This window comes from Drosophila santomea, chromosome 3R (genome assembly GCF_016746245.2).
Source record: "Drosophila santomea strain STO CAGO 1482 chromosome 3R, Prin_Dsan_1.1, whole genome shotgun sequence".
In the NCBI taxonomy this organism is placed as follows: Eukaryota; Metazoa; Arthropoda; class Insecta; order Diptera; family Drosophilidae; genus Drosophila; species Drosophila santomea.
Window position 1 is genome coordinate 12,582,165 of NC_053019.2, and position 24,679 is coordinate 12,606,843.

The window sequence follows — 24,679 nt, forward strand, 5'->3', positions numbered from 1 at the left end:
TTAACATAAATTTTAGTGCCTACATTTTTAATTTTGAAATTCCCACACTCGATTACGATGTAGTCGATAACTTAAGAAATCGATAGCACAATGTACAACTATCGATTATCTGCCCAGGAGCACTCATTTCGCCCATTCCTAAAAGAAATCATTCAATTTGAAAAAATTGGATGAAACCATGAAAAATGGCCAAGAATAAGTCGACTGTGTACCTAGGATACGAGGATGAGGAGGTTACGGCCAAGCAGGAGCAGTTCCTGAACAGTTGTACCAACAAAATCGGCGGCACACCCGTAAGACTTGATAGACTTCAATCGAGGCAGTGGATAATTGAAATTGATTTTTACCCACAGGATTGGCCCAGACACGAGGTGACCATTCCGTCATGCCCGCTGTGCGGTGCAGTGCGTCCCCTGATCGTGCAGATGTACGCGCCGCTGGATCGCTCCCAATTCCATCGCAGCCTTTACGTTTTCGGATGCGTGAGCCCCGCCTGCTCTCAGAATTCCAAGAGCTGGTGCTGTGTGCGCACTCAGCACCTGGACCACCAGTTCGAGGTGATCAGCGAGCATTCGCCGAAGGCCACGCCCACTAAGAAGCAGCACTCCAAAAAGAAGGGAAAGTCCAGCGCCTTGCAGGCTGTAACCTGGTGTAGCGGAGCGGATGACTGGGGCGACAGCAGCGGTGGAGCCACCGAGTCGGCCAGAACCATATCCGTGACATTAGACGAGGCTATGGACATCACCGCGGACGACGAGCAGAACGAACGGAATGGCAATGTGCGACCGAATGCTCTGCAGTACGCCAAGGCAGACATCCAAATGGATGAACCAGCCAAGCTTGAGCAAGTAAAGATTGCCGGCGATGACGACGACGACGAGGACGAGAGCACTTCGGTGGAGAACGACCTGATCTCGGGCTTTCATCAAATGGACATGATATCGCCTCAAAACGCCGACGATGATCCAAATGCTAATTGTGCAGCAGCAGCCGCTCCCAATTTGGATGGAGCCGGAGCCAGTGCAGCCTCAGCGGCCATTTGTGCTGAGATCGAGGGTCCCGAAACCGATCTGGTGCTGGTCGACACGCCCAAGAAGCCGGAACGCGATCTAATTGCCTTGTTAAAGCACACCTCGAGTTCGCTGTCGCAGATTAAGGACTTTACGCTAAAGTCCTACTACATTGCCGTGGATGTGGAGAGTAAGACCCAGATGGAGGAGTACGAAAACTTCGGCGGCGCCTTGTCCATGGACCACATTCGTGATTTGTATCAGGAGTACAAGCTGAGAGATGAAGATGCGGGTCAGTCACCGACCGGCGGTGCATCTGGATCAGCAGAGCAGGGCGATGAGCACGAGTCCTATGAGAAAGCGTTGCCTGCCCATGGCGACTTGGTGTTTCACAACTTTATCACTACCATCCATCAGAATCCGGGCCAGTTGTTAAGGTGAACACTGCACTTTTTTCATTTGAGCTATCCTTTTACTTATGTTGTTCTGCTTCAGATATTCCCGGGATGCGCTTCCGCTGTTGGTGGCCCCGTTGACAGAACCACTTCCCAAGTGCCAGAATTGCAAGGGAGAGACCATCTGCGAGGTGCAACTGCTACCCACACTGATTCCCAAGCTGCGGTTCCAGGTGAACGGTTGTAATGCACCAATCGAGTATGGCAACGTGCTAGTCTTCACCTGCCTTAAGAGCTGCTGGGACACACCCGACCTGATGCGATACGAACATATTGTGGTTCAGTCCGAATCTTAAGGTGGCATCCGGCCATTTCCCAAAGCCATTAGAACCCTTCGCTGTAGCTGCTACGATTGCAGGCTGGTGCAACGAATTTTAAACGCAAACTGCAGAGATAAAGCTAAGCTTCTCGATTGTCCTAGGAAGATTTTATGCTCTAGTTGTTAAGAACGTTGTAAGCTTTTAGACACTCCAAAAAGGATAGTTGCTAATAATATCTCGTTATTTCCACTCCCCCTCTAAAAGGGTTCCAAAAAAAATGTTTTATTTCCCACTTGCAGGAATCTTAATTAACTTAAGCTAATGGTGCATCGGCATCAAGATGGTAGCTCTTTACGGTTGAGAACCTTAGCGGCGGGTATTTGGCCTCGGTCAAATCAAACTCGGAGCTGATGTCCACCTTGTTGCGATTCTGCACGAGCGTGTAATGTGACCAAACCAACTGCGCGCATCGGCGTTTGCTGGAGCCCGCGATGCGTAGCTCGATCAGGAACTGTGATGAGTCCTCCTCCAGTGGCATGATACTCCCTCGTCTCTGTCGGAGGTGAGCCGGTCCACGAGTCTGCGACTTTTGCAGCACCAGAGTGACTGTGCTCCCAAAAAGCCGATAGCGACCGCGAAGCATTTCCGAGCGTACGTTGTGCACATGCTTTAGTTTAGATACACCCTGCGCCGGCTCATCGGCCGTCGTCATCATAAGCACCTTTCCATCGGGCATAAATCGAATGTAGCGATAATACTCCACCAGCTGCACAGGTCGGTAGAACTGATCCTGAAAGCTGTTCTCGCCCATTCTCAGGTACGTAGTCTTGCTGATGTAGCATCCGTTGAAAAGCACTCGTTCTCGACGAATAAACATGTCCCGCCAGGAGTGATAGACGTTGCTAACATCTGAATCCTGGGCCTCTAAGGTTCCAACGTTGTGGCCCCATACTCTATGCAAATTAGGAAAGGTAACAATAAGTTTTTAAATATCCTTTAATTCCAAAGAAATATGAATTTATACTTAAAAGGAGGACTTACTTGACACAGGCTAGCCTCCAAAGCTCCTCATCCCGCGCGTACACATAGAAACCTTTGCAGACAGCAGCACACTGTTCCAGCGAGCGCATGTCCAGTTGGGCAGACACCACCCAGCGCAGGATGCGCATCACAATCTCGGGCGGCAGGTCGGCAAAGTGCAGACCGGTGGTCAGGACATTGGCATCACGGCTGGACGCTATCATCTTGCCATTGTAAATGTTTTCCTGCCGCAAATCGTTCTGGAACTTATCGTACAAGTTGTCCACAACCTCCTCCCCACTTTGAGTTGCATCCTGCTGACCCAGATCCAGTTGCTTGGCCAAATCGTTAGCCAGATTGAGGTACTTTTTGCTAACATCGCCGCTGAGCAGTTGCTTCTGCTGCTCGTAAAACCTGAACTCAATGTCCGGAACGATTTGTGTGGCCTTCCTGTAGAAGGGTAGTGCGTCGTAGACCTTTCCACGCTGCTCCAGCTGCACAGCAGTTTGATAGAGACTCTCCGCCTTGGCCTGCAGAAGATCGGCCTCGCTGAGATTGGAATTGGCCGCCGTAAGGCGATCTCCCGCCTCGGAACGGCTATTAGATCCAGTGTTGTTGTGCTCCTGGAGCTCCCGCTGCCAGTTCTCCCGGAACTCATCCAGTGCGTTGGTGCCCGTTTCCCGTCCTGGCTGATCGCCATCCGAATCCACGTCTGACATGATTAGAGCTAAACTAGTCTGCGAATGCCAAACAGATCGTAGATTATAGACATCTGCGCATTTATCTGACGCAATTTCTAACCTGAAAGGTCTTAGTATTCGACGTGGGAAGATACGGAAGTTAGGGACAAAATATAACTTATAATAAAGGGCCGCGCGTATTGCTGATTTTGGCCGCGGGCTTCACCCCAGAATTTCGAAGTCGTATGCAACTGGGAGCAACATGTGGCCATTGGTAAGACCCCAAGATTAAGATAATTCAAATACGCAAACGAGAACACTTCTACACTAATAGCTTTTGTTTACAGTGTGCACGCAGCGGTTTGGCAAAGAAATCTTAGAAAGACTTTTGGTCACACTGACTGCCCCCCGACTTGCAATTATAAATAAATATAGTTTCCCAATAATTATAAGTAAAGCACACCCCTGAATTTTTTGTTTGAATTAGTATTCTTTAACTTTGGAAAGAGATTTATAAATACACCAAATGAATTTGAAAATCGATAGGCATCATATATTCGATAAATATTTAAAAACAGCTGACTTCAACGCGGTTCTGTTTTGTTTTGGTTTCTCATTCGCTTGATCCGCATTATCAGCAGGTAAAAAGTGCTAAAAACAATTAAAGTGCGTTATTAAAATGGATTTTTAGGAACCATGTCAGCCGACTACTCGCATCTGAGCTCCGCCATCCTGGAGCAGTGCTTTGGCAAGGTGGTCCAGTCGGTGGCCGACTGCCTCTTTTCGGCCACCACGAGGACATTGGGACAGATCACCAGTGCCACCAAGTTCTCGAGGAAGGAAGTCGCATTCGCTCTGGCGGTGCTGGTCAAGTTCAGACTGGTGGACTTTGCCGCCTCCAAGCAAAACCCCTTCCTGGCGGAGTACGCCCTTCGGCGCGAGGATGTTCTTTGCCTCCTAAGGTATCCACGGTATGTAAAATATTATACATTCCCGTCAAGAAGTTTTTGTTCTAAAATGCCCAATAATTGTGTTAGCTACGTTCACTTGGTGCAAACCAAGTACGGAAATGTGGGTGCTTCCATTGCGGAGGAGTTGATTAATTCTGGATCGGATACGGCCACTGGAATTCTGGTGAAATGCCTAGCCGAGAATGAAAACAAGACAGAAAGTCCGGAGTCCTACCGGAACACTTTTCTCCAAATGATCACCGATCACTATATCATCAAAAGACCAGAATTGCTGGTGGGCGACGACCAGGATGAGAATGTGCCGAAATTCGAGACAAATGAATGCGATTTCTTTAGGCATCCCAATATCGATCTTCAGCTGTTGGCCAAGATACAAAAGGGAGAAGCTACTCTGGCAGAGGCCAGGGATTCTCACATGGTGTGGAACCTGAACTACGATCGTTTCCATCAAGACTTTCGGGACACCATCATGGTGGATGCAATTGAGCGAAAACTGGGTGAAAATGCTGCAGAGTGCTTCAGATTCATATTGAAGATTATGTACAATACAACAGATCCGTGGGAAAGAGTGTGTTTCAAGATACACATTGTATGTTTTTCAAATTTTATAGCATTTTTTTCTTTTTGCAGAAACTCTCCAATCAGATAACTTTCGTGGAAATTAAACAGGCTATAGAAAGAAAATCGAATAACCTGGATCTCATGAAGTACCTGGACCAGTACATAAGCTTGTTGAGTGAGTATAACAGGAAAACACGGTTGATTACATCATTAAATAATGTCTAATTTTTAGCTGAGGACTCACTGGGATTTTTCCGAAGAGTGGGGGACATGGGTGGTGGTGTATACGTGGTGGATATGGAACATGCCTTCGAGTCGCTTGCCTTTGCTTGTGCGGAGTGTGTCATCACGGAACGATTTGGCTCAAAGGCAGCTCGGATATTTCGAGTGATTCGAAGCAAGAAATACATAGAACAGGAGGACTTGCAAAAGGAGGCCATGATCCCGTCAAAAGAGGCCAAGTCGCTGGCGTATAATTTGTTCCAGGAACAGTTTATTCATGTCAAGATTATTAAAAAGCCTGGCGGAGGCAGTAATGGCCCCGCTAAAGCATTTTACCTCTTTCAGGTTAAGGAAAAAGACGTGAGTATGATTGGATAATAGTTCTCTTCCTATCCCCAATATTATTTGTGTATTTCAGACCGTGAGAATGCTGCTTGATGCCAGCTACAAGTCCCTTTATAACACAATAGAGCGATCAAACTTTGAAAAAAATGAGCACAAGGGCCTCATTGAAAAGTCACAAAGGCTGGACAGCATAGTAGAGGCCATGAAGGAACGTGGGGAGACGGACGAGTATATCGCAGAGGTAAGGGCTTGTGTTTTGAAGATTACACATAAACATTAGGCCGCTCCTTGCCGTTTCAGATTGTTGAAACTTTCACGCCACCGGAGTGCGAAATCCTTAATAAGGTGAAAAATCGCATAAAGACCTTGTCAAAAGCTGAACTGACGCTAGACGACACAATCTTCCTTCTGCAAATGTATCAGCATCATTGCACTACGCTGCCAACTGGTATTCGTAAATTTAAATAAAAAATATTCTAAGGGGAATCGGATTGTCTGGTTTATTCTGTGAGGCATTTCAAAGCTAACTAAGACTATGCATTTCTTAAACACCTGAAGTATTCATCCATGAAATCATGTGTATGGTTTCTGCCAATACGTTAAAGTGGTAAAGTATATTATACTCAAATTTATTAAACATACATATGCAAATAAAAGGACTCCACATTGAATCACAGGCTACATAAAAAAGGTATGCATGAGAAGGCTAATTACTTTCAGGAGTAATTACACTCCGCTTCCGGTGTACAATACGCTGCTCACGGTGGGCCTTTTGCAATTTAATGAAATGTTGTTCCAAGGCATCGAAATCTATGCCACTTTTGTACTCCAGTGAGTTGCGCTCATCTCTGGGGATTAAAGAGGAGATGCATTGAACGTTTTCAGTTAAGGAAATTTATATCTTACACAGGATCGTGACCCCAGTAGTTTGGTACGCATTGCAGGCGATTCCGAAGTGTATCAAAAGCTTCCGTCTGCGGCAGCAGCATGAGGATGCCAAACAGGGCATGAGCCAAGTACTGAGCATCCGCGCAGTTGTTTGCTTTGGAAACAAGCGTAAGGCGCAATGGAGCAAATATGGGAGACTCTATTAACTGAACCAGTTTGTCCAATTCGGTAAGCAGCTCCAAAGTGATTTCTACATCGGCACTGTATAATATAACAAATTCAAAAAACTATGAACGAAGCTATACGTATTAACGACTTACAACAGCGTAACCAATCGGGACACATGCTGGTAGCTCTGGGTCAGCAGACACAAGGAAAGTGTGGATACTGGACAGTGGACCCAGCTCTTGTAGAGGCATTGAAAGAGATCTGCTGACTTTTCATTGGATATATTTCGCAGGCTTGTGCGTAATTCGAAAAGCTCCGTTGAGGTTAGTAGAATCATGTTTAGCAAGCGCACAACCGTGGATGCGAACTTCAAGTTGGGCACCCCCTCCGCAATTATTTCGGCAAAAGTGCGGTAAATGTACTCGGCATTCAGCAGCACACAGAGTTTTCTTGAAAACGATGGTTATAAGTAAGCACATTTAAAAAATATATATCCTTCCAAGGTTACCTTATAATAAGGCTGGCTCTGTTCTCCAGTATAAGTTTCTCCTCGCTAAAAAGGTTCAGTAAGCTCAATAAGAACTCTCGATAGTGAGATTTGTTAAAGTCGTTCAATTCTGTAAGAAAAGATTATTAGTTTGCGGTATGGTAAAAGTATGCCAGTGATATTTTCTTACCCCTGCTGTCTTGAGAATTGACGATTTCCGCCAGAACGGACAGGCTTTGGAGGACTACCTCGTCCGAGTTGTCGGCCAGTGTCGACAAGAGGTTAGTGTTTAAGTTACTCGCATGCACGGACATTTCGTTTGGAAAGTTGGTGAATAGATGGTGGATCCATTTAAGTACTGCGATCTTCGTGTGCATCGAATTGTGCGTGAGGTACTGTGAAAGAACGTCCATAATTGAACGTAAATCAATCTTGGCCACAGTCTCTGTTTTCAGCTCCTTGGTCGAGACCAGCAACATCATCGAGTTGTTAACAGACATCGCGCACTCTTTAATACCTGAAAACTAAATGTATTAACGCTGTGCTTTATATTTTTCATTTTTAGCTTACTTCTTTTGGATTCCACATTGTATTCCAGGCACGGCAATATCGCCGTAAATATGCCACTAGCATACGGCAGAACATTGGGGCCAAATATCTGGACAAACTCCCGGATCCAGGTGATCGCAATGGACTTGATGAGCTCATTGGGCGATTCTGCGTGGGTTATAAGTATATTGATAGTGTCCTCCATCCGCACGGATGTCGAATCGTTTCTTATGGACTTCAGGAACTGACTGATTGTGGTCTCGCACATGCGCTGGATCTCAAGCGTATTGTCCTCGAGCATGACAAACAGTCCGTCCAAAATCTCAGTCAAATAGTTGACCATGTTAATATCGGGTACGGCGTTTAGGATCGATATCCATGAGATCACATACTGACGGGCAAACGCATCCTTCACATAGATGTGCTCCCTCAGCAATGGAATGAATGCCTGCAGATTGAACGTTTGCGGCGATTCCGTGACAATGTCCTGAAAGTAGGGTAGTTACCAAATAACGTAGATTTGAGATTTTTGAGATTCAATAAAATTCTGAATGTAGCTACCTTCAGCAGGCGATCCAGCAATTCGCTGCCGTCCTTCACCAACTGATCTGAATCAGTGACGAGTCGCGGTAGTGCCGCGAAAAGCTCCGGGAAGAAGGGAATGATCGCGGAGCGGGCCACCTTCACCACGTTGTAGAGGGACTCGCAGGCGAAGTAACGCACACGGACGTCCGGATCCGACAGGCAGGTCATGATGGGCGTCACCAGGCCCTGGACATACTTGCCCGAATCCTAAAAAAGTAGCAGAAGTCTTGAAATGGGAACACGATTCCGATGACTAATGGTTACACATACCTTGCCCAGCCCTATTCCCATGGCTGCCAGCCCGATAAGCGCTCCTTTCCTTCGGTTTGCGTCCCGTGATGTGGCATAATCTGTGGCCAGCACTTCGATCAGCTTGCGGATCTGGGCCGAGTTGTTTTTGTTGTTGAATTCCGTGACCATTCTAGCGAAGATTGCATTTCGCAATTGGAATGACGAACCTCGGCGCTGACTGTTTCATGGAATACTCACTTCTCGATCTCCTGCGAGGCCAACTTCCGTTTTTCGTACATCTTGTCGCCCAGCGCCTTGGCGCAGGACTCACTTAGCGGAGCGTACGGCGGTTCCATTCTCTAATCCGTAATCTAATCAAAATAACAATATTTGTAGGCGGGTTTTTGGATTGCTCTGCATATCTTCCTGAACAGCTGTTTGCCGGGGATGCCAACTCGTGTTTTCGGATGCGCAAAGTTTTCGCAATGGCGCCAAGTTTGCGTCGAATTTAAATAAGTAATTTTCATCAGTCAATAATTCAATTTACGTAAAAATCTCGAGGACTGATTTAAACCTTTTAAACAAACTAACCAAATGCAAATAGGTCCAACTATATAATTTCTAAACTTTTGACTAGCTGAATAAAACGCAATTATCTTTTAATATAATATTTTTATTATTCAAGTAGCTAATATAGCTACCAATAATATGTTGCTAACTTAAAACTATCATATATTTGTATGTACTATTTACAATCTTGTTGATTACAACCAAATAAATAATATCACTTTTAAAAACTTAAGTCAGAAACTGGTTTTCTTATTGGCTTTAGTCGACCTCCTCGACTGTTGGCCCAGAGTAGCCCCCAAATCCTCCTGCCTGCTGGCCGCAGTTGGCTCCCGGGCCACCAGCTGCTCCTGCTCCCGCTGCCTGCTGATGCATCTTGGTCATGATGGGGGAGCAGTGGCGGGTGAGCTCCTCCATCTTGTGGTCGAACTCCTCCTTCTCGGCCGTGGTGTTGCTGTCGAGCCACCGGATAGTGTCGTTGCACTTGTCCAGGACAGAGTTCTTGTCGGCCTCGTCCAGTTTGCCAGCGGGTGCCTGCTCCACGGACTGTTTCACATTGAAGACGTAGCTCTCCAGGGCATTTCGAGAGGTTATGCGCTGGCGCTGCTTCTCGTCCTCGTCGGCGTACTTCTCTGCCTCGTTCACCATGCGGTCAATCTCGGCCTGCGAGAGGCGTCCCTTGTCGTTCTTAATCGTGATGTTCTTGGCCTTGCCCGTGCTCATCTCCTTCGCACTGACGTTCAGGATTCCATTGGCGTCCATGTCGAAGGTGACTTCTATCTGGGGCACACCCCTTGGTGCTGGTGGAATTCCGGACAGATCGAAGGTGCCCAAAGCATTGTTGTCTTTCGTCATCGCACGTTCGCCTTCATACACCTGGATGGAGACTCCGGGCTGATTGTCCGAGTACGTGGAGAACGTCTTCGTCTGCTTGCACGGAATGCGGCAGTTGCGCTCAATCAGTTTGGTCATAACACCTCCTGCAGTCTCAATTCCCAATGAGAGTGGGGCCACGTCCACGAGCAGAACGTCCTGGATCTTGCCGCTCTGGTCTCCGCTGAGGATAGCGGCCTGCACAGCGGCTCCGTATGCCACTGCCTCGTCTGGGTTGATGGATAGGTTGAGGTTCTTGCCGTGGAAGAACTGCTGCAGCAGACTCTGCACCTTGGGAATGCGCGTTGATCCACCGACCAGCACGATGTCATGGATCTGACCCTTGTCCATCTTGGCATCGGTAAGAGCCTTCTCCACAGGTTGCAGGGTGTTGCGGAAGAGGTCTGCGCATAGTTCCTCAAACCTAGCGCGGCTCACTTTGGTGTAGAAGTCGTGTCCCTCAAACAATGCGTCGATCTCGACGGTGGCCTCTGTGCTGGAGGAAAGCGTGCGCTTGGCCCGTTCAGCCGCTGTTCTGAGACGTCGTAGAGCGCGAGGGTTGGAGCGCAGATCCTTCTTGTACTTGCGCTTGAACTCCTCCGCTAGGTGGGTGACGAGCCGGTTGTCAAAGTCCTCTCCGCCTAAGTGGGTGTCTCCGGCGGTGGAGCGCACTTCAAACAGTGATCCCTCGTCGATGGTCAGGATCGAGACATCGAAGGTGCCGCCGCCCAAGTCAAAAATGAGCACATTGCGCTCACCCTTGAGATTCTTGTCCAGTCCGTAGGCCAGTGCCGCCGCCGTGGGCTCGTTGATGATGCGGAGCACATTCAGGCCGGCGATGTGACCGGCGTCTTTGGTGGCCTGGCGCTGGGAGTCGTTGAAGTAGGCTGGAACTGTGATGACTGCATCTGTGATGCTCTCGCCCAGATACGCTTCCGCCGTCTCCTTCATCTTGGCCAGCACCATTGAGCTGATCTCCTCGGAGGCAAATCTCTTCGACTCGCCCTTATACTCAACCCCGATCTTGGGCTTTCCGCCATCGCTTACCACCTTGAAAGGCCAGTGCTTCATGTCCTCTGCGATTTTGGGGTCGTCGTATTTACGGCCGATGAGTCGCTTGGCGTCGAAGACCGTGTTCCTGGGATTCATGGCCACCTGGTTCTTGGCCGGATCGCCGATAAGGCGTTCCGAATCTGTGAAAGCCACGTAGGACGGCGTGGTGCGGTTACCCTGGTCGTTGGCGATGATCTCCACCTTGCCATGTTGGTAGACACCCACGCAGGAGTAGGTGGTGCCCAGATCGATTCCAATAGCAGGCATTGTGTGTGACTTCTTCTTTCTCGGTAACGAACTTTTTAAAGTATTCTGCGTTCTTTTCTTGATTTCAATTATAACTTCTTGCTTGAGTTCAATAGTAGTTAACTTGTTTGCTAATTACTGTTACTTGATTCACTTTAACTTGCACTTTACTGCAGATTGTTTAGCTTGTTCAGCTGCGCTTGTTTGTTTGCTTAGCTTTCGCTTAGCGATGTTTTCAGTTTGCTTGTTTGAATTGAATTGACGCTAAGAGAACCAAGCGGCCCTATTTATACTCCGGCGCTCTTTTCGCGAACATTCGAGGCGTGCACTCTCGAAGCTACGAGAGCAGTACGCTGTTTAGTATGTGCCAGAATGAGATGGCATTAGTTTCAGGGAGGGAGAGCCGCAAAACTAAGAGAGAAATAATGGAAAAGAAATTTCTCGAGTTTTCTTACTGTCAAACAAAGGACCTACGACAACAATTATGCTGTTTTTTGAATTCTAGAATGTTTGCGATATTTTAGTAAAGCTTTATAACGGGTGTTTTTTTTAGAGGTATAGAACTTTAAGTTGGCATTACTGTTCAAGATGGCGACCGATTTAACAGCTGTCAAGTGATTTATTCTCAGTTTGGTTTGGCAATTCGTCATGCGTGCTTACAAAATCCAGCTCGTGCAAGAATTGAAACCAAACGATCATCAAGCAAGGCGTAGATTCGTCGAATGGGCCCAAAACGAGATTGCTGTTGTTCCCGATTTTTCATAAGCCTCCAAGATCTTGTGATTTAACACCGCTAGACTACTTTTTGTGGGGCTATGTAAAGTCATTGGTCTATGCGGATAAGCCACAAACGCTAAACCATTTGGAAGACAACATTCGCCGTGTTATTGCCGATATACGGCCAAATATTGGAAAAAGTCATTGCAAATTGGACGTCCAGATTGGACTACATCCGAGCCAGCCGTGGCGGTCATATGCCAAATCATATCAAATCATATTTAAAATGTAATGCCACAAGATTATCTTTCATGTCAATAAAATTCATGTCAATCGAATAATCCATCGTTGTTTTATTGCAATTTAAAGTTCTATACCTCTAAAAAAAACACCCTATATAAACGGCAGCGTAACATACTTTTTTTAAAGATAATCGGAGCGCTTTCTAGCTTTAATAGGTTCTGCTCGAGCTCGACGTTCATACGGACGGACAGACAAACGAACGGAAAGACGGCCGGACAGAAGGACATGGCCAGATCGACTCGGCTATTGATCCTGATCAAGAATACATATACTTTATATGGTCGGAAACGCTTTCTTTTGCCTGTTACATACTTTTCAACGAATACTTGTACATATATGTATGCATCTATATTTGTTTAGAATTTCAATTATGAATATGTGCATACATATTGTAACATATAAACCTATCCATATATATAATATAGGTTTAAATAAGAAGACTGATCATATCTGCCGGTTAATTTTGGTTATAACTAATAGAAATTTTGTCAGAGATACATGTAGTCTCACTAGTGGAAACCATCCGTATATCAAAGCGCTCCGATTATCTTTAAAAAAAGTATGTTACGCTGCCGTTTATATAAAGCTTTACTAAAATATCGCAAACATTCTAGAATTCAAAAAACAGCATAATTGTTGTCGTAGGTCCTTTGTTTGACAGTAAGAAAACTCGAGAAATTTCTTTTCCATTATTTCTCTCTTAGTTTTGCGGCTCTCCCTCCCTGAAACTAATGCCATCTCATTCTGGCACATACTAAACAGCGTACTGCTCTCGTAGCTTCGAGAGTGCACGCCTCGAATGTTCGCGAAAAGAGCGCCGGAGTATAAATAGGGCCGCTTGGTTCTCTTAGCGTCAATTCAATTCAAACAAGCAAACTGAAAACATCGCTAAGCGAAAGCTAAGCAAACAAACAAGCGCAGCTGAACAAGCTAAACAATCTGCAGTAAAGTGCAAGTTAAAGTGAATCAAGTAACAGTAATTAGCAAACAAGTTAACTACTATTGAACTCAAGCAAGAAGTTATAATTGAAATCAAGAAAAGAACGCAGAATACTTTAAAAAGTTCGTTACCGAGAAAGAAGAAGTCACACACAATGCCTGCTATTGGAATCGATCTGGGCACCACCTACTCCTGCGTGGGTGTCTACCAACATGGCAAGGTGGAGATCATCGCCAACGACCAGGGTAACCGCACCACGCCGTCCTACGTGGCTTTCACAGATTCGGAACGCCTTATCGGCGATCCGGCCAAGAACCAGGTGGCCATGAATCCCAGGAACACGGTCTTCGACGCCAAGCGACTCATCGGCCGTAAATACGACGACCCCAAAATCGCAGAGGACATGAAGCACTGGCCTTTCAAGGTGGTAAGCGATGGCGGAAAGCCCAAGATCGGGGTTGAGTATAAGGGCGAGTCGAAGAGATTTGCCCCCGAGGAGATCAGCTCAATGGTGCTGGCCAAGATGAAGGAGACGGCGGAAGCGTATCTGGGCGAGAGCATCACAGATGCAGTCATCACAGTTCCAGCCTACTTCAACGACTCCCAGCGCCAGGCCACCAAAGACGCCGGTCACATCGCCGGCCTGAATGTGCTCCGCATCATCAACGAGCCCACGGCGGCGGCACTGGCCTACGGACTGGACAAGAATCTCAAGGGTGAGCGCAATGTGCTCATTTTTGACTTGGGCGGCGGCACCTTCGATGTCTCGATCCTGACCATCGACGAGGGATCACTGTTTGAAGTGCGCTCCACCGCCGGAGACACCCACTTAGGCGGAGAGGACTTTGACAACCGGCTCGTCACCCACCTAGCGGAGGAGTTCAAGCGCAAGTACAAGAAGGATCTGCGCTCCAACCCTCGCGCTCTACGACGTCTCAGAACAGCGGCTGAACGGGCCAAGCGCACGCTTTCCTCCAGCACAGAGGCCACCGTCGAGATCGACGCATTGTTTGAGGGACACGACTTCTACACCAAAGTGAGCCGCGCTAGGTTTGAGGAACTATGCGCAGACCTCTTCCGCAACACCCTGCAACCTGTGGAGAAGGCTCTTACCGATGCCAAGATGGACAAGGGTCAGATCCATGACATCGTGCTGGTCGGTGGATCAACGCGCATTCCCAAGGTGCAGAGTCTGCTGCAGCAGTTCTTCCACGGCAAGAACCTCAACCTATCCATCAACCCAGACGAGGCAGTGGCATACGGAGCCGCTGTGCAGGCCGCTATCCTCAGCGGAGACCAGAGCGGCAAGATCCAGGACGTTCTGCTCGTGGACGTGGCCCCACTCTCATTGGGAATTGAGACTGCAGGAGGTGTTATGACCAAACTGATTGAGCGCAACTGCCGCATTCCGTGCAAGCAGACGAAGACGTTCTCCACGTACTCGGACAATCAGCCCGGAGTCTCCATCCAGGTGTATGAAGGCGAACGTGCGATGACGAAAGACAACAATGCTTTGGGCACCTTCGATCTGTCCGGAATTCCACCAGCACCAAGGGGTGTGCCCCAGATAGAAGTCACCTTCGACATGGACGCCAATGGAATCCTGAACGTCAGTGCGAAGGAGATGAGCACGGGCAAGGCCAAGAACATCACGATTAAGAACGACAAGGGACGCCTCTCGCAGGCCGAGATTGACCGCATGGTGAACGAGGCAGAGAAGTACGCCGACGAGGACGAGAAGCAGCGCCAGCGCATAACCTCTCGAAATGCCCTGGAGAGCTACGTCTTCAATGTGAAACAGTCCGTGGAGCAGGCACCCGCTGGCAAACTGGACGAGGCCGACAAGAACTCTGTCCTGGACAAGTGCAACGACACTATCCGGTGGCTCGACAGCAACACCACGGCCGAGAAGGAGGAGTTCGACCACAAGATGGAGGAGCTCACCCGCCACTGCTCCCCCATCATGACCAAGATGCATCAGCAGGCAGCGGGTGCAGGAGCAGCTGGTGGCCCGGGAGCCAACTGCGGCCAGCAGGCAGGAGGATTTGGAGGCTACTCTGGGCCCACAGTCGAGGAGGTCGACTAAAGTCAATAAGGAAATTATTTAGTTCCTGGCTTAAGATTTTAAAAGTGATATCAATAGTTGAGTGCCATAAAAAAATGTAAATATCTTCAACTATAGTATTATATTATACGCATAGCTGGTAACCAATTGTTTTAACTAAATAAATTAGCAAAAATATTAATAAATGCAATATAATTAAGCTAAACAAGAATTATAAGTAAATTATTTAAATAAAATAGGAACAAAAATGAGAAGTAATACGTGTTGTCTTTACATTTAAAGTTAAATCGGGGTTTCTTTAAGATTTGGAGTTTCCATTTCCACAATTTTCTTTGCAATTATACGGAGGAGAAAAGCGCAGGAATGGTTTTTAAAACACGTTAGTTGCACACTTTAATTTGCAATATTTTAGTTCAGCAAGTACATTGAAATACATAGCGATACATGGCCCTAAATACTTAGATACACAATACATTGTACAGATTCTTAGACGGGATGCATTTTCTACTCAATGCAAGCCAATTCAACTAGAAATACAATCAATTTCCTTTACTATCACAAAAGTCGTCGCAACTCAGGAGAGAGGGGAATCGAAATGGGAACCGAACTAACTAAATTGAAGTACTATAAGTGAATCGATTTTGCAGCGAATGGCGAAATTTCCTACAGCTTGCCAATTTTTGGTTGTTCGCAGTTCATTCTTTTTACTCATTGGTAGATTGTCTTTCTGCATGAAAATTCATAACGTTCAGCTACACAATTCTCTTCCATTCAATATTTTGTCCTTACATAATTTCGATTGCGTAATTTGTAATTTTCAATAACTCTGTTATGTAGATTTGGTTTGCTAGTGTTCTAGGTTACATATGATACTTATAGCTAGAGGTAAGATTATGCGATTGCACTTTTTCCATGATTTTGGGCTTTTGAACAAATCAGTTAGTTAGCTTCAAGTATGACAACATGAAAAAGTGTTTTTAACTTATGTTGGTATATAAAATAAATTAATGGCATTTATTCGGCTTAGGATTTACAATCCTCATATACGATTTCCCCGAATCATGAAAACTAAGACATACGAATATTCTAATTTCGGATAGAATGGTATTCAAAAAATCGATGGAAAAAGTGTTTCACCTTCGACAGGCCGAAGTGGAGTACATAATTCTTAGGTGATTCATTTGACAACATTTCACCTGAAATTGGAACTTTCCTACGCAAAGAGTCGCTGGATTTCGAATTGGGTTTTGCTCTGTCATATGTATAGTTATTACGTATATCTCCTGTTTAGTTGGACAAACAACACTTATATATGGATAGCTTAGTTCCGGGGCAGCATTGTCCCTGCAACCGCGGCTTGGCGGGCTCAGAACACAACTTTAATTTAAATTCCCTATCGTTGCTTAAACGAAATTGTACACGTATACATAAACACACATCGAGTATTGCTTAGCTTCAAGGATTATGCTAGCTATATCCTGGCACGAATGCCTCTGGTATGGCCGTTGCTCTTGTTTTCTTCAGCTTTGTTTTCCCTCCCTTGGTATATAACGATTCACTCAAGTATTAAATATCACTTATAGGGGCATTGTTCCGCATCCAAGAGCGTGGACGAGGATGGAATGTGGCCGGGATGCAGACACTATCCGGTCTCCGGTCTCCAGTCTCCGGTCTAGACGTAGTAGGCGTTGTACGGATTACGTTTCTCCAGACAGGGCAGCACACACTCCAGCGTATTGCGGAATGCCTCGCGGAAATCGCGATTAAAGTAGGCGTATATAAGCGGATTTAGCGTGGAGTTGAAGTAACCGATCCAGAATAACACCACCACGAGCACATCGGGACAGGGACAGGCCGGTCCGCAGAGCGATGTGATGACATACCTGGAAGGAGGAGTGAGAATCGCATGAGGATGAGCCACCAGAAGACGTCGGCCAGCCGATATCCGACAATTACGGATTACGGATTGCGGACCACATCCGTAAGGCCTACCACCACCACCACCACCACTCACCACAGAAAGAAGGGCAGCCAGCAGAGCAGAAAGACGCCCATGATGATGCCCAGGGTGCGGGCGGCCTTGTGTTCGGCCTTCCATCCTTTGGCCGGTCGCACTGAGCCGCCTGTGGGGCAGATAAAGAGTTTAGAACCGATATGAAAGCAGGCAATTGGCTGATTAAGTTCAATTCGAATCGATTCGTTTCGATCCGGCAGTCTTTCTTGTTTGGTCATTGCAATCGACACTTTTCTGGTTCATTTCTGGTTGTCTGTGTGTGAAAGCACTCGAAAAATGGTTTTATTTTTAAAACGTGTATAATATGCTTAATATTGTGGCATTAATTTTCTACTTGTTGTATGTGTTTGCTTTATGGTTTATTGCTTCTAATATGAAATTGTATATCATGTTTGGTAAGAAAAGGTATGTGTAGGAATTTCCTTCAGGGATACCGTTTTATGTTTAATTGAACATTACAATTATTTCGTTTTAGGAAAAGGTACTCTCAGAGAAACACTTTTTTAAGAGTTAACTAATTCATTTAATAAATTTATACATTTTTTTAAACAATTAAATCAATAAAACAATGCGTTGTCTAAGTGTAAAATTCTGTAAACAATATTATACTTGAAAAAAACGTTTTCAAAACTAATACTAACCAATATGTTTTAAATAATTTTATTTATTTTTTTTTTTCTGAGTGTAAGCTGCTAAGAAATGCGGTTTATGTTCGTTTTATTGTGAGAGAAAGAGTATGCCGGCATGTTGCGTACACGCCATGTGTGTGTCGGGTCGTATCCTTGTTTAACTTTGACATTAGTAATACTTTTGCTGTTTTGTGTTGTTGGGTATCGATGGCATTTCACCCCATTTCGCCCCCCTGCGCCCACCTTGCAAGTGACTGTCATTAAAGTGCTGGAAAGGCCAACATGTGTAGTAGTAGTATCTTGGTGCTCAGGCGTGTGGGTGTGCGGGAAAAGCAATAAAAACGAGGCAAACAATTGAAAATATTTACACAGGACACTTGTTATCACAAAGACATACAATCCCCCATCCCCCCGCATTCATCCAGTCCAATGCGCCCGCCCAAACATAAACATAAACATCACTGGCGGGCAGGGGGAAAAACAAATCAGACAGACAACAGTGAGCAACAGGAAGCAACGGACCATAGCCCTTGTTCGCCCATCGCCCATTGCAAATTGCCCATCGCCCATGTACCACCCATCCAGTTGGCCACCTGGATCCCTTGATGGATGCCACTCGGCGATGGCCACAGCCAGGTGAAATCATAATGCAAAGGCTGTGTGGAGGCGCAATAAAGCAAAGCAAACGCACGTGCAAACGGAAGCAATTATGTACAGCATGAGAGCAGCGAAAGGTGAAGGATTCGGAGGCGGAGCTGGAGGCGGAGACGGACTAGGTGGATGTGGAGGTGGAGGTGGCGGTGGAGAAAGCATGAGGTTTCGATGGTGTAACACTCCGGATTCAGTTGCCTAAGCTGGTTAGCTTGGTATCCGGATAAGGAGGTGCCAAAAAACTGGCATTTTTGTAGGGATTTGCCACTGAAGTTGAATCTTCTGCTGGGGGCTACAGAAATTTGGGGCAGTTATTTTCGGTTTCATTTCACGGTTGATTTAATGATATTTAGGTTAAGCACCGTTGAAATGATTGGGACTGCAGAAAGTTTAAGTTCAGGGATAATATTATATTCAGGGATAATATTACTTTCAGTGAATACGATAACTAGTTTGAGTCTATTCAAAAACCTCAAATTTGAAATGAGTAATAAGTTATATAAACTTGTTATGTCTGTCTTTAGGAACAGTAATGTTGTATATTATATAATCAATCCTGATTGACAGGATATTTCATACGAAATAAATAGGTTCAGGCGCATGTTTGATATGTTAACTTTTATGCAGTGGGAATAAATTCGAAGTGTATGGGACTTGATAGAATTGGGATAATCTGATAATAATATATGTATGAATGGATATATTGTAACTATAATTATTGGTGGTGTGGAATTCGTGGTTGCTGAGTACGCTAGAAGTATGACATGTATTATAATATAATGCACATGTTTTGGACTGTGGGAAATCGAATGATTCAGATGGATAATGGATAGCAATAAGATGGGTGCTGAAGCTGAGACAAGCAGAAAGACAGAGATAGAGAAAGGAGCGACAGAGAGAGAGAGAGAGAGCGCGAGAGAGAAAAAGAGACAGAGGGAGAGCGAGACGTAGATACTGGGGAAGGAGGGAGGAGGGGATACGACAAGACTCACCGGTTGCACCACAGTGACTGCATCCGGTTTTGAAGCGGCGCTTCCGGTTCTTGCTCTGCTGCCAACATGCTGTGACCGCCGCCGTTCGCTTGTGCCAGAACCGAGTGGAACTGGACGAGGACCTGGGCCCCTGGACCTGGCCGAGATCTGGAGTTGGCTCGTGAATACTACGTTTACTACTAGTGGTTACTGTGGTGTCGATTGTGGTGCCGGCGTTGGCATTTGTGGTTGCGTTTGCGTTTGCGGTGGTGCCGGTGGTGCTGCTGATGTCGGCGCCGCAGAGCGGACATTTGGGCAGCGGACTGGGCACCGCGGCGAAGGTGATGCCGCGGGGCCGCTGCTCAATGATCTCCGCCTCCTCCTCATCCACAAAGATGCAGATGCCGCCGCGTCGGATCAGCGAGGATTTATTGGAAAATTCGTGCTCTGCTTGCAGTTGGTTGTTGCATTTCATTTCATTTTCGATTTTCAATTTGGCCACGGCATTTTGGGGGTTTTATTGATTGGATTTGGTTTTGGAGTAGAAGTAGTTGTTTGTTTGGTTGGACATAATTTGGTGATTTCGATTTACATATATACACATACAACACACAACGAAATGGCGTGGAAGAGATATAGATATAAAGAGATAGAGATAAGTAGTAGACAATGTACAAAGGGTATTTCACAGGACACGAGAGGACACTTCTTAGATCACATGCACGTGCGTGCCATGCACCGGCAAACGCAAAGGATCGGGATCGAAAAGGGAAAGGATTCAGATCAATATCGTTGGCTCCCTGTCTCTGGAAGTAGGTCGTCCCTTTCTGTCTTCGTTTGCAGGTGCAACTAACTAAATGCTGGCACTAGTCAATATATAATAAATATACTAAGCTAGTCAACTATGTTTTCATTCAAAGCATTTTAGTTGTAATTTTCCAATGAGGGGTCATAGGCTCTATACATATTTAGATAATTTATGCTTTTCGGAAATTCGCACTATTTTTGAGCGGAACATTAATATACAAGAGTACCGGTTCACTTTTTCCTTTTTGGGTAACCATTTAATTTTAATAAATAAAAAAATATAACATTTTTAATGAAATTCTTGTTATCATATTTTAAGTTTAATGTTAAGTTAAGCAGTGTTAAGATAAGCAAAAATATAACATTATATATAAATTGGATCTTTTGTGGGTTCATATTTATGAAAAGGTTTCTTGTTTTAGCTTACAAGTTTTGTATTTAAATACATTTCGAGTTTAATATTTTCTCAAAAAGATAGTATAATAAAATACATATTAAATAAAAATCCAAATTTAACAAAGGAATGCGAGCCGTAGGCAAAAATTAAATCACTTGAACTTCCGTGGAAAACTGACAAAAACAGAGCGAATTTCATAGGGGCAGATATAAATTGTCCTAAGAGAGCTACTTAAATCAAGCAGGAGCTATAATATACAGTCTACACATGGACCAGATGTCTACTCACTTGCGGAACTGGTGGAAACGCGGCCCATCGGGATGTAGCTGCGACTGTCGCTGTTCTCCTGCGAGAAGTTGATGACATTCACGTCGTAGGTCACCACGGACGCCTGTCTCTTCCGCACAGTTTGGATGCCATCGTAGCCGGCCAGGATGCTGCAGCGTCCTTGGCGGCCGCCAACCCCTCCTACGCCACCAGTCCCACCATTGCCGGAAACGCTCACGTCCGCATCGCCGGCGCTATCTTTGCGCTTGAACAGTGGCGACGTGACGTCCCGGTGCTCATCGCCACATCCTTCAACCGGCGACAGCGTGGAATCGAGTATGATCTCCGGCTTGGGCGATATGTTGGACTGGGAGGGCATTTGGGGATTTGGCTGCGGCACTGGAACGGGCATTGGCAGACTGGTCACCACATCCAAGGACACCGTGGATGTGTCACTGGGCGTATAACCAGGTGCGGCGGCATGCGGCGGCGGCGATAGGAAGTACACATTGATGGACGCCGACTGCGCGTTGGAAGCGGCGGAAGAGTCCATGGCACCTCCGTTGGGCACGGAAATGGCTGGCGGAGCCGGTGTGTTCGGTGGGGACATCAGATAGTTGGCGCATACCTGGTCACTGAGCGTGCTCAGGCGCTGTGGAGCACCAGCTGGTCGGCCCAGCGGAAAGCTCAGCGATCGAAAGATCTCGGCCAGCTCCGAGCTGCTGGCAATGAGCAGGCCACTCGGCTCCGGCAACTCCGGCGGCGACAACGATGGTGGCGGCGTGGCCGGCTGCTGGGGTGACTCCCCAAAGCAATCGGCCAGTTGGGCCAGCTCGTCGTCGCTGCGAATCCTCTCGGGCGGTGACTTCATCTCACTGAAGTCAATCAGCTGCACCCCGTCGCTGAACTGCTGGATCACACTGGCGCCACTCTGCTCGCTAAGCACATTGATGTCCAGCAGGATGTCCGGCTTGTTGGGCGTGGAGTCCGTATCGCTGTGCTGCCGCTGGCGTCGCTCAAGTTTGCGTTCCTTGCCGCCGCCGCATCCGTTGTAGCTGTGCGACAATTTCCGGTTCCGGGAGCGCCGGAAGAAGCTGGATCCCTCGGAGTTGGCCTGATGTCGTTTCTTCTCCAGGGTGAAGCACTCGGTGCTTGAGCGCTTCGTCTTGGCCAGCAGAGATAGAATGTTGAAGCTCTTCTCCTTCCCGGCCACTGGCTGCTCTGGCAACGCCCGCGATTCGCTAATGGTGCGCAGGAACTCCGAGTCGCTGGAGGCGAATGCCTTACGGCCGCAGGCCGCAGCACCTGCCTTCAGCCGAATGAAGTCCGTCTCACTGAGAGCGGCGTACTTGCCCCCGCCGGGACCGCTGATGATGGTGCCGCCCGTCTGGCGCTTGAAGTACAGATAGTTGTCCTCGATCAGGCGCTTCAGCTCCTTGTTGTCCTCGGCCAGCGGCAGGTGGGTGTCGTATAGGTCGTTGCCTTCGCTCTCGTCGCTGTTGAGGCCACCAAAGACCCGGTAGGCGGTGGACTCCGGTTCCGGTTCGCTGTTCCCACTGCCGCTGGTTAGGCTGAGTTGCTGTTGCGGGGCATTGGGATGAGGATGCTCCTTTTCGAGCTCCTTCGAAGGGATCATCTTGCCCTCCGTCCATATCTGCGGATTGAACACTGGCGCCGGTGGCTGCAACTGATTGTGGGAGGGTTGCTGCTGCAGTGCCATCATCGAGGGAGCACTGTCCGTGTGGGTGACCTTCTCGTACCGTTCCTGCTCCAAGTCTCGCAGGTCGATGCTGCTGCGGCTGAGGCGGCGTGGCGGCGGCGATGGCACTCTCAGTTCATCGCACTCGTCCCTGTCGTCGTCCTCGTCGGTGGCCGGCTGCAGCATGTCCTGTGGGCAAAGGACAATCACTCAAAGGAAAGTCATGGTGGCGCATCAATTACGCACAGCCACAAAAGAAAAGGAAAAACTCCCGAGCGGAGTGCTTTCCTCTAGCATCTAATCTAATCGCTCCACATCCGTTCATTGAGGATGGGCAAAGAGCTTTAGTGCAGGATGTCTGTGTACCCCACTTGCATACATGAGCTGCATGGCTTTAAAATCTTTATATATACATATATTTAGTCTACTATCAGAGTGTATCGGTTACTTTAGCAATTGTACTCAATAAAAAAGCAATAAAGTTTTATTCAACTATTGAGTGATCGTCCAAATGGCAAGGACATGAAAGCACTAAAGCGTTTATTGGTTTATTACTATTAATACATTTTAAAGTATCTTAACTAATTTTAGGGATCTTTGGATTAAATTGTATTTGCATCGTCTTGTACTTCTTTAAAATGGCAACAAATAGTTTGTATTTTATAGATTTATTGAATTTACTGCTAATTTAATGCAGCAAAATACTCGTATATTTGTTGGGTTTGCTTTTAATAAATGTAATCTGTGTCTTTGTTCTTTTTCAAAGCAGTAATACTATTTAATGAGTTTTAATGAACCTTCCAAACTCACCTCCAAGTTACTGAGGGCACTGTGCGTCTCCTCGCGGGCGGATGTGGCGTTCAGATCGCAGTCGCTGGGATGCAGATAGCTCAGGCTGGTGGGCTGCTGGGTGTGGCCCATGTGGACGCTGTTCAGCAGGATGTTGGAGCTGGTGCGGCTGAGGGCCTTGCGCTGACGTATCGCCTCCCTGGAAAACCGCAGAGCACAGATCAGCAATTAAGCAAACTCATCCACATCGACCACCGAGTATCCGGGTAAGAACTCACTTAAAGATGCGCCAGTACATCACCAGCATCACAATGCCGGGTATCCAGAAGCTCACCGAACTGGAGATGAGGGCGTAGGCCTTGTTGACCACAAACGAGCACTGGTCCGGATGCAGGGAAATCTCCCGCAGGTGCTCCTCCGTCGTGTACCAGCCCAGGAAGATGGGCGTGAAGGATATGAGGGCGGGCAGGATCCACACATTGGCGAGCATGAAGCACACCGTTTTGTGTGTCATATTCAATGGATACTCCAGTGGACGCACAATGGCGTAGTATCTGTTATGCAGAAGAGGGGGTCATCTTTATTAATGGAAATGAATTGCGGACAGGTCCTCCGCACAAAGGTGCCAGGTGGCTTTCAGCCGTCTCCTCATCTTCATCCTCCTCCTTCCCCTCCTGCTCCATGTCCTTTTGGCCCACTAATTGATTATCGCTCTTTGGTTGGCTGAATAATTGTGTTTCGGTACTCAGGTTGCCATGCACAGAAATCGATTTATTAACCTTTTAAAGATCCTGTTGCATTTAAATGAAGGATAAATGCTCTTGACCGAATTCATTATCGGAATCCGTAAAAGTAAGGTGGTGTACTCTTTTTAATTATCAATATATTGATAAATGCAATAAAAATTAATTATTTAATCTCGCACGTATATTCGAAACCCCGACAATAATTGTACCTCATTATTTTATCGCAACTTAATACTTTATTTGTCTTAAAAGGAAGTCAATATATTGAAATGATTAAGAACATTGTTTGATAAATAACCGATTTATTAGTTTTGTGCCATAATTCCGTTAGTGACCATCATTAATTCCCTAATTTCGATAGGTTGAAGTTTCCTTTGTTTCTTGCCATGTTTTGTGGCCCATCGAAAGGTGAGCGAAACACAAATTAATTAAAACAGACAAAAGGCCCATGCCTCCAGTGTCCATTGACCATCCCTCTATTGTTACTGGTCACTGGTCAGCCCGAAAATCGCA

General features: G+C 46.6%; 7 protein-coding genes across 8 annotated transcripts in view; 3 read left to right on the forward strand and 4 right to left on the reverse strand.

The window, feature by feature from the left end:
• The first annotated feature begins 104 nt into the window (after positions 1–104).
• Positions 105–1,828, forward strand: LOC120452284 (programmed cell death protein 2-like). Its single transcript, XM_039636416.2, has 3 exons — positions 105–293; positions 354–1,447; positions 1,506–1,828. Exons 1-3 carry the CDS (start codon positions 186–188, stop codon positions 1,759–1,761), a joined length of 1,458 nt encoding a protein of 485 aa, XP_039492350.1. The 5' UTR covers positions 105–185; the 3' UTR covers positions 1,762–1,828.
• A 134-nt stretch (positions 1,829–1,962) lies between these two features.
• Positions 1,963–3,778, reverse strand: LOC120452285 (F-box only protein 9). Its single transcript, XM_039636417.1, has 3 exons — positions 3,547–3,778; positions 2,767–3,482; positions 1,963–2,678 (listed from the first exon to the last, which is right to left on the reverse strand). Exons 2-3 carry the CDS (start codon positions 3,462–3,464, stop codon positions 2,039–2,041), a joined length of 1,338 nt encoding a protein of 445 aa, XP_039492351.1. The 5' UTR covers positions 3,465–3,482; positions 3,547–3,778; the 3' UTR covers positions 1,963–2,038.
• Positions 3,779–3,938: 160 nt separating this feature from the next.
• Positions 3,939–6,051, forward strand: LOC120450793 (DNA-directed RNA polymerase III subunit RPC3). The gene is made up of 7 exons (XM_039633954.1): positions 3,939–4,066; positions 4,117–4,396; positions 4,463–4,964; positions 5,027–5,132; positions 5,190–5,539; positions 5,598–5,765; positions 5,825–6,051. Exons 2-7 carry the CDS (start codon positions 4,122–4,124, stop codon positions 5,990–5,992), a joined length of 1,569 nt encoding a protein of 522 aa, XP_039489888.1. The 5' UTR covers positions 3,939–4,066; positions 4,117–4,121; the 3' UTR covers positions 5,993–6,051.
• Positions 6,052–6,137: 86 nt separating this feature from the next.
• LOC120450789 (protein VAC14 homolog) lies at positions 6,138–8,887 on the reverse strand. The gene is made up of 9 exons (XM_039633952.2): positions 8,691–8,887; positions 8,472–8,622; positions 8,178–8,408; positions 7,638–8,103; positions 7,258–7,584; positions 7,089–7,197; positions 6,733–7,029; positions 6,431–6,673; positions 6,138–6,372 (listed from the first exon to the last, which is right to left on the reverse strand). Exons 1-9 carry the CDS (start codon positions 8,786–8,788, stop codon positions 6,231–6,233), a joined length of 2,064 nt encoding a protein of 687 aa, XP_039489886.1. The 5' UTR covers positions 8,789–8,887; the 3' UTR covers positions 6,138–6,230.
• A 272-nt stretch (positions 8,888–9,159) lies between these two features.
• Positions 9,160–11,549, reverse strand: LOC120450792 (major heat shock 70 kDa protein Ba-like). The gene has a single exon (XM_039633953.2). It carries the CDS (start codon positions 11,190–11,192, stop codon positions 9,261–9,263), a length of 1,932 nt encoding a protein of 643 aa, XP_039489887.1. The 5' UTR covers positions 11,193–11,549; the 3' UTR covers positions 9,160–9,260.
• A 1,375-nt stretch (positions 11,550–12,924) lies between these two features.
• LOC120451564 (major heat shock 70 kDa protein Ba) lies at positions 12,925–15,350 on the forward strand. Its single transcript, XM_039635367.2, has one exon. It carries the CDS (start codon positions 13,286–13,288, stop codon positions 15,215–15,217), a length of 1,932 nt encoding a protein of 643 aa, XP_039491301.1. The 5' UTR covers positions 12,925–13,285; the 3' UTR covers positions 15,218–15,350.
• A 237-nt stretch (positions 15,351–15,587) lies between these two features.
• The window catches only part of LOC120451173 (octopamine receptor beta-3R), a 37,519-nt gene continuing 28,427 nt past the window's right edge, over positions 15,588–24,679 (reverse strand). Inside the window, exons 4-9 of one of the 2 annotated variants that reach the window (XM_039634609.1) lie at positions 23,699–23,974; positions 23,442–23,619; positions 20,954–22,820; positions 19,483–19,908; positions 17,211–17,319; positions 15,588–17,079 (exon numbers count right to left, since the gene is read on the reverse strand). In XM_039634609.1, the coding sequence (XP_039490543.1) occupies positions 16,869–17,079; positions 17,211–17,319; positions 19,483–19,908; positions 20,954–22,820; positions 23,442–23,619; positions 23,699–23,974 (3,067 nt within the window). In that variant the 3' untranslated portion in view covers positions 15,588–16,868. The remainder of the gene's footprint in view (positions 17,080–17,210; positions 17,320–19,482; positions 19,909–20,953; positions 22,821–23,441; positions 23,620–23,698; positions 23,975–24,679) is intronic. The other variant, XM_039634610.1, reaches the window with a different exon arrangement.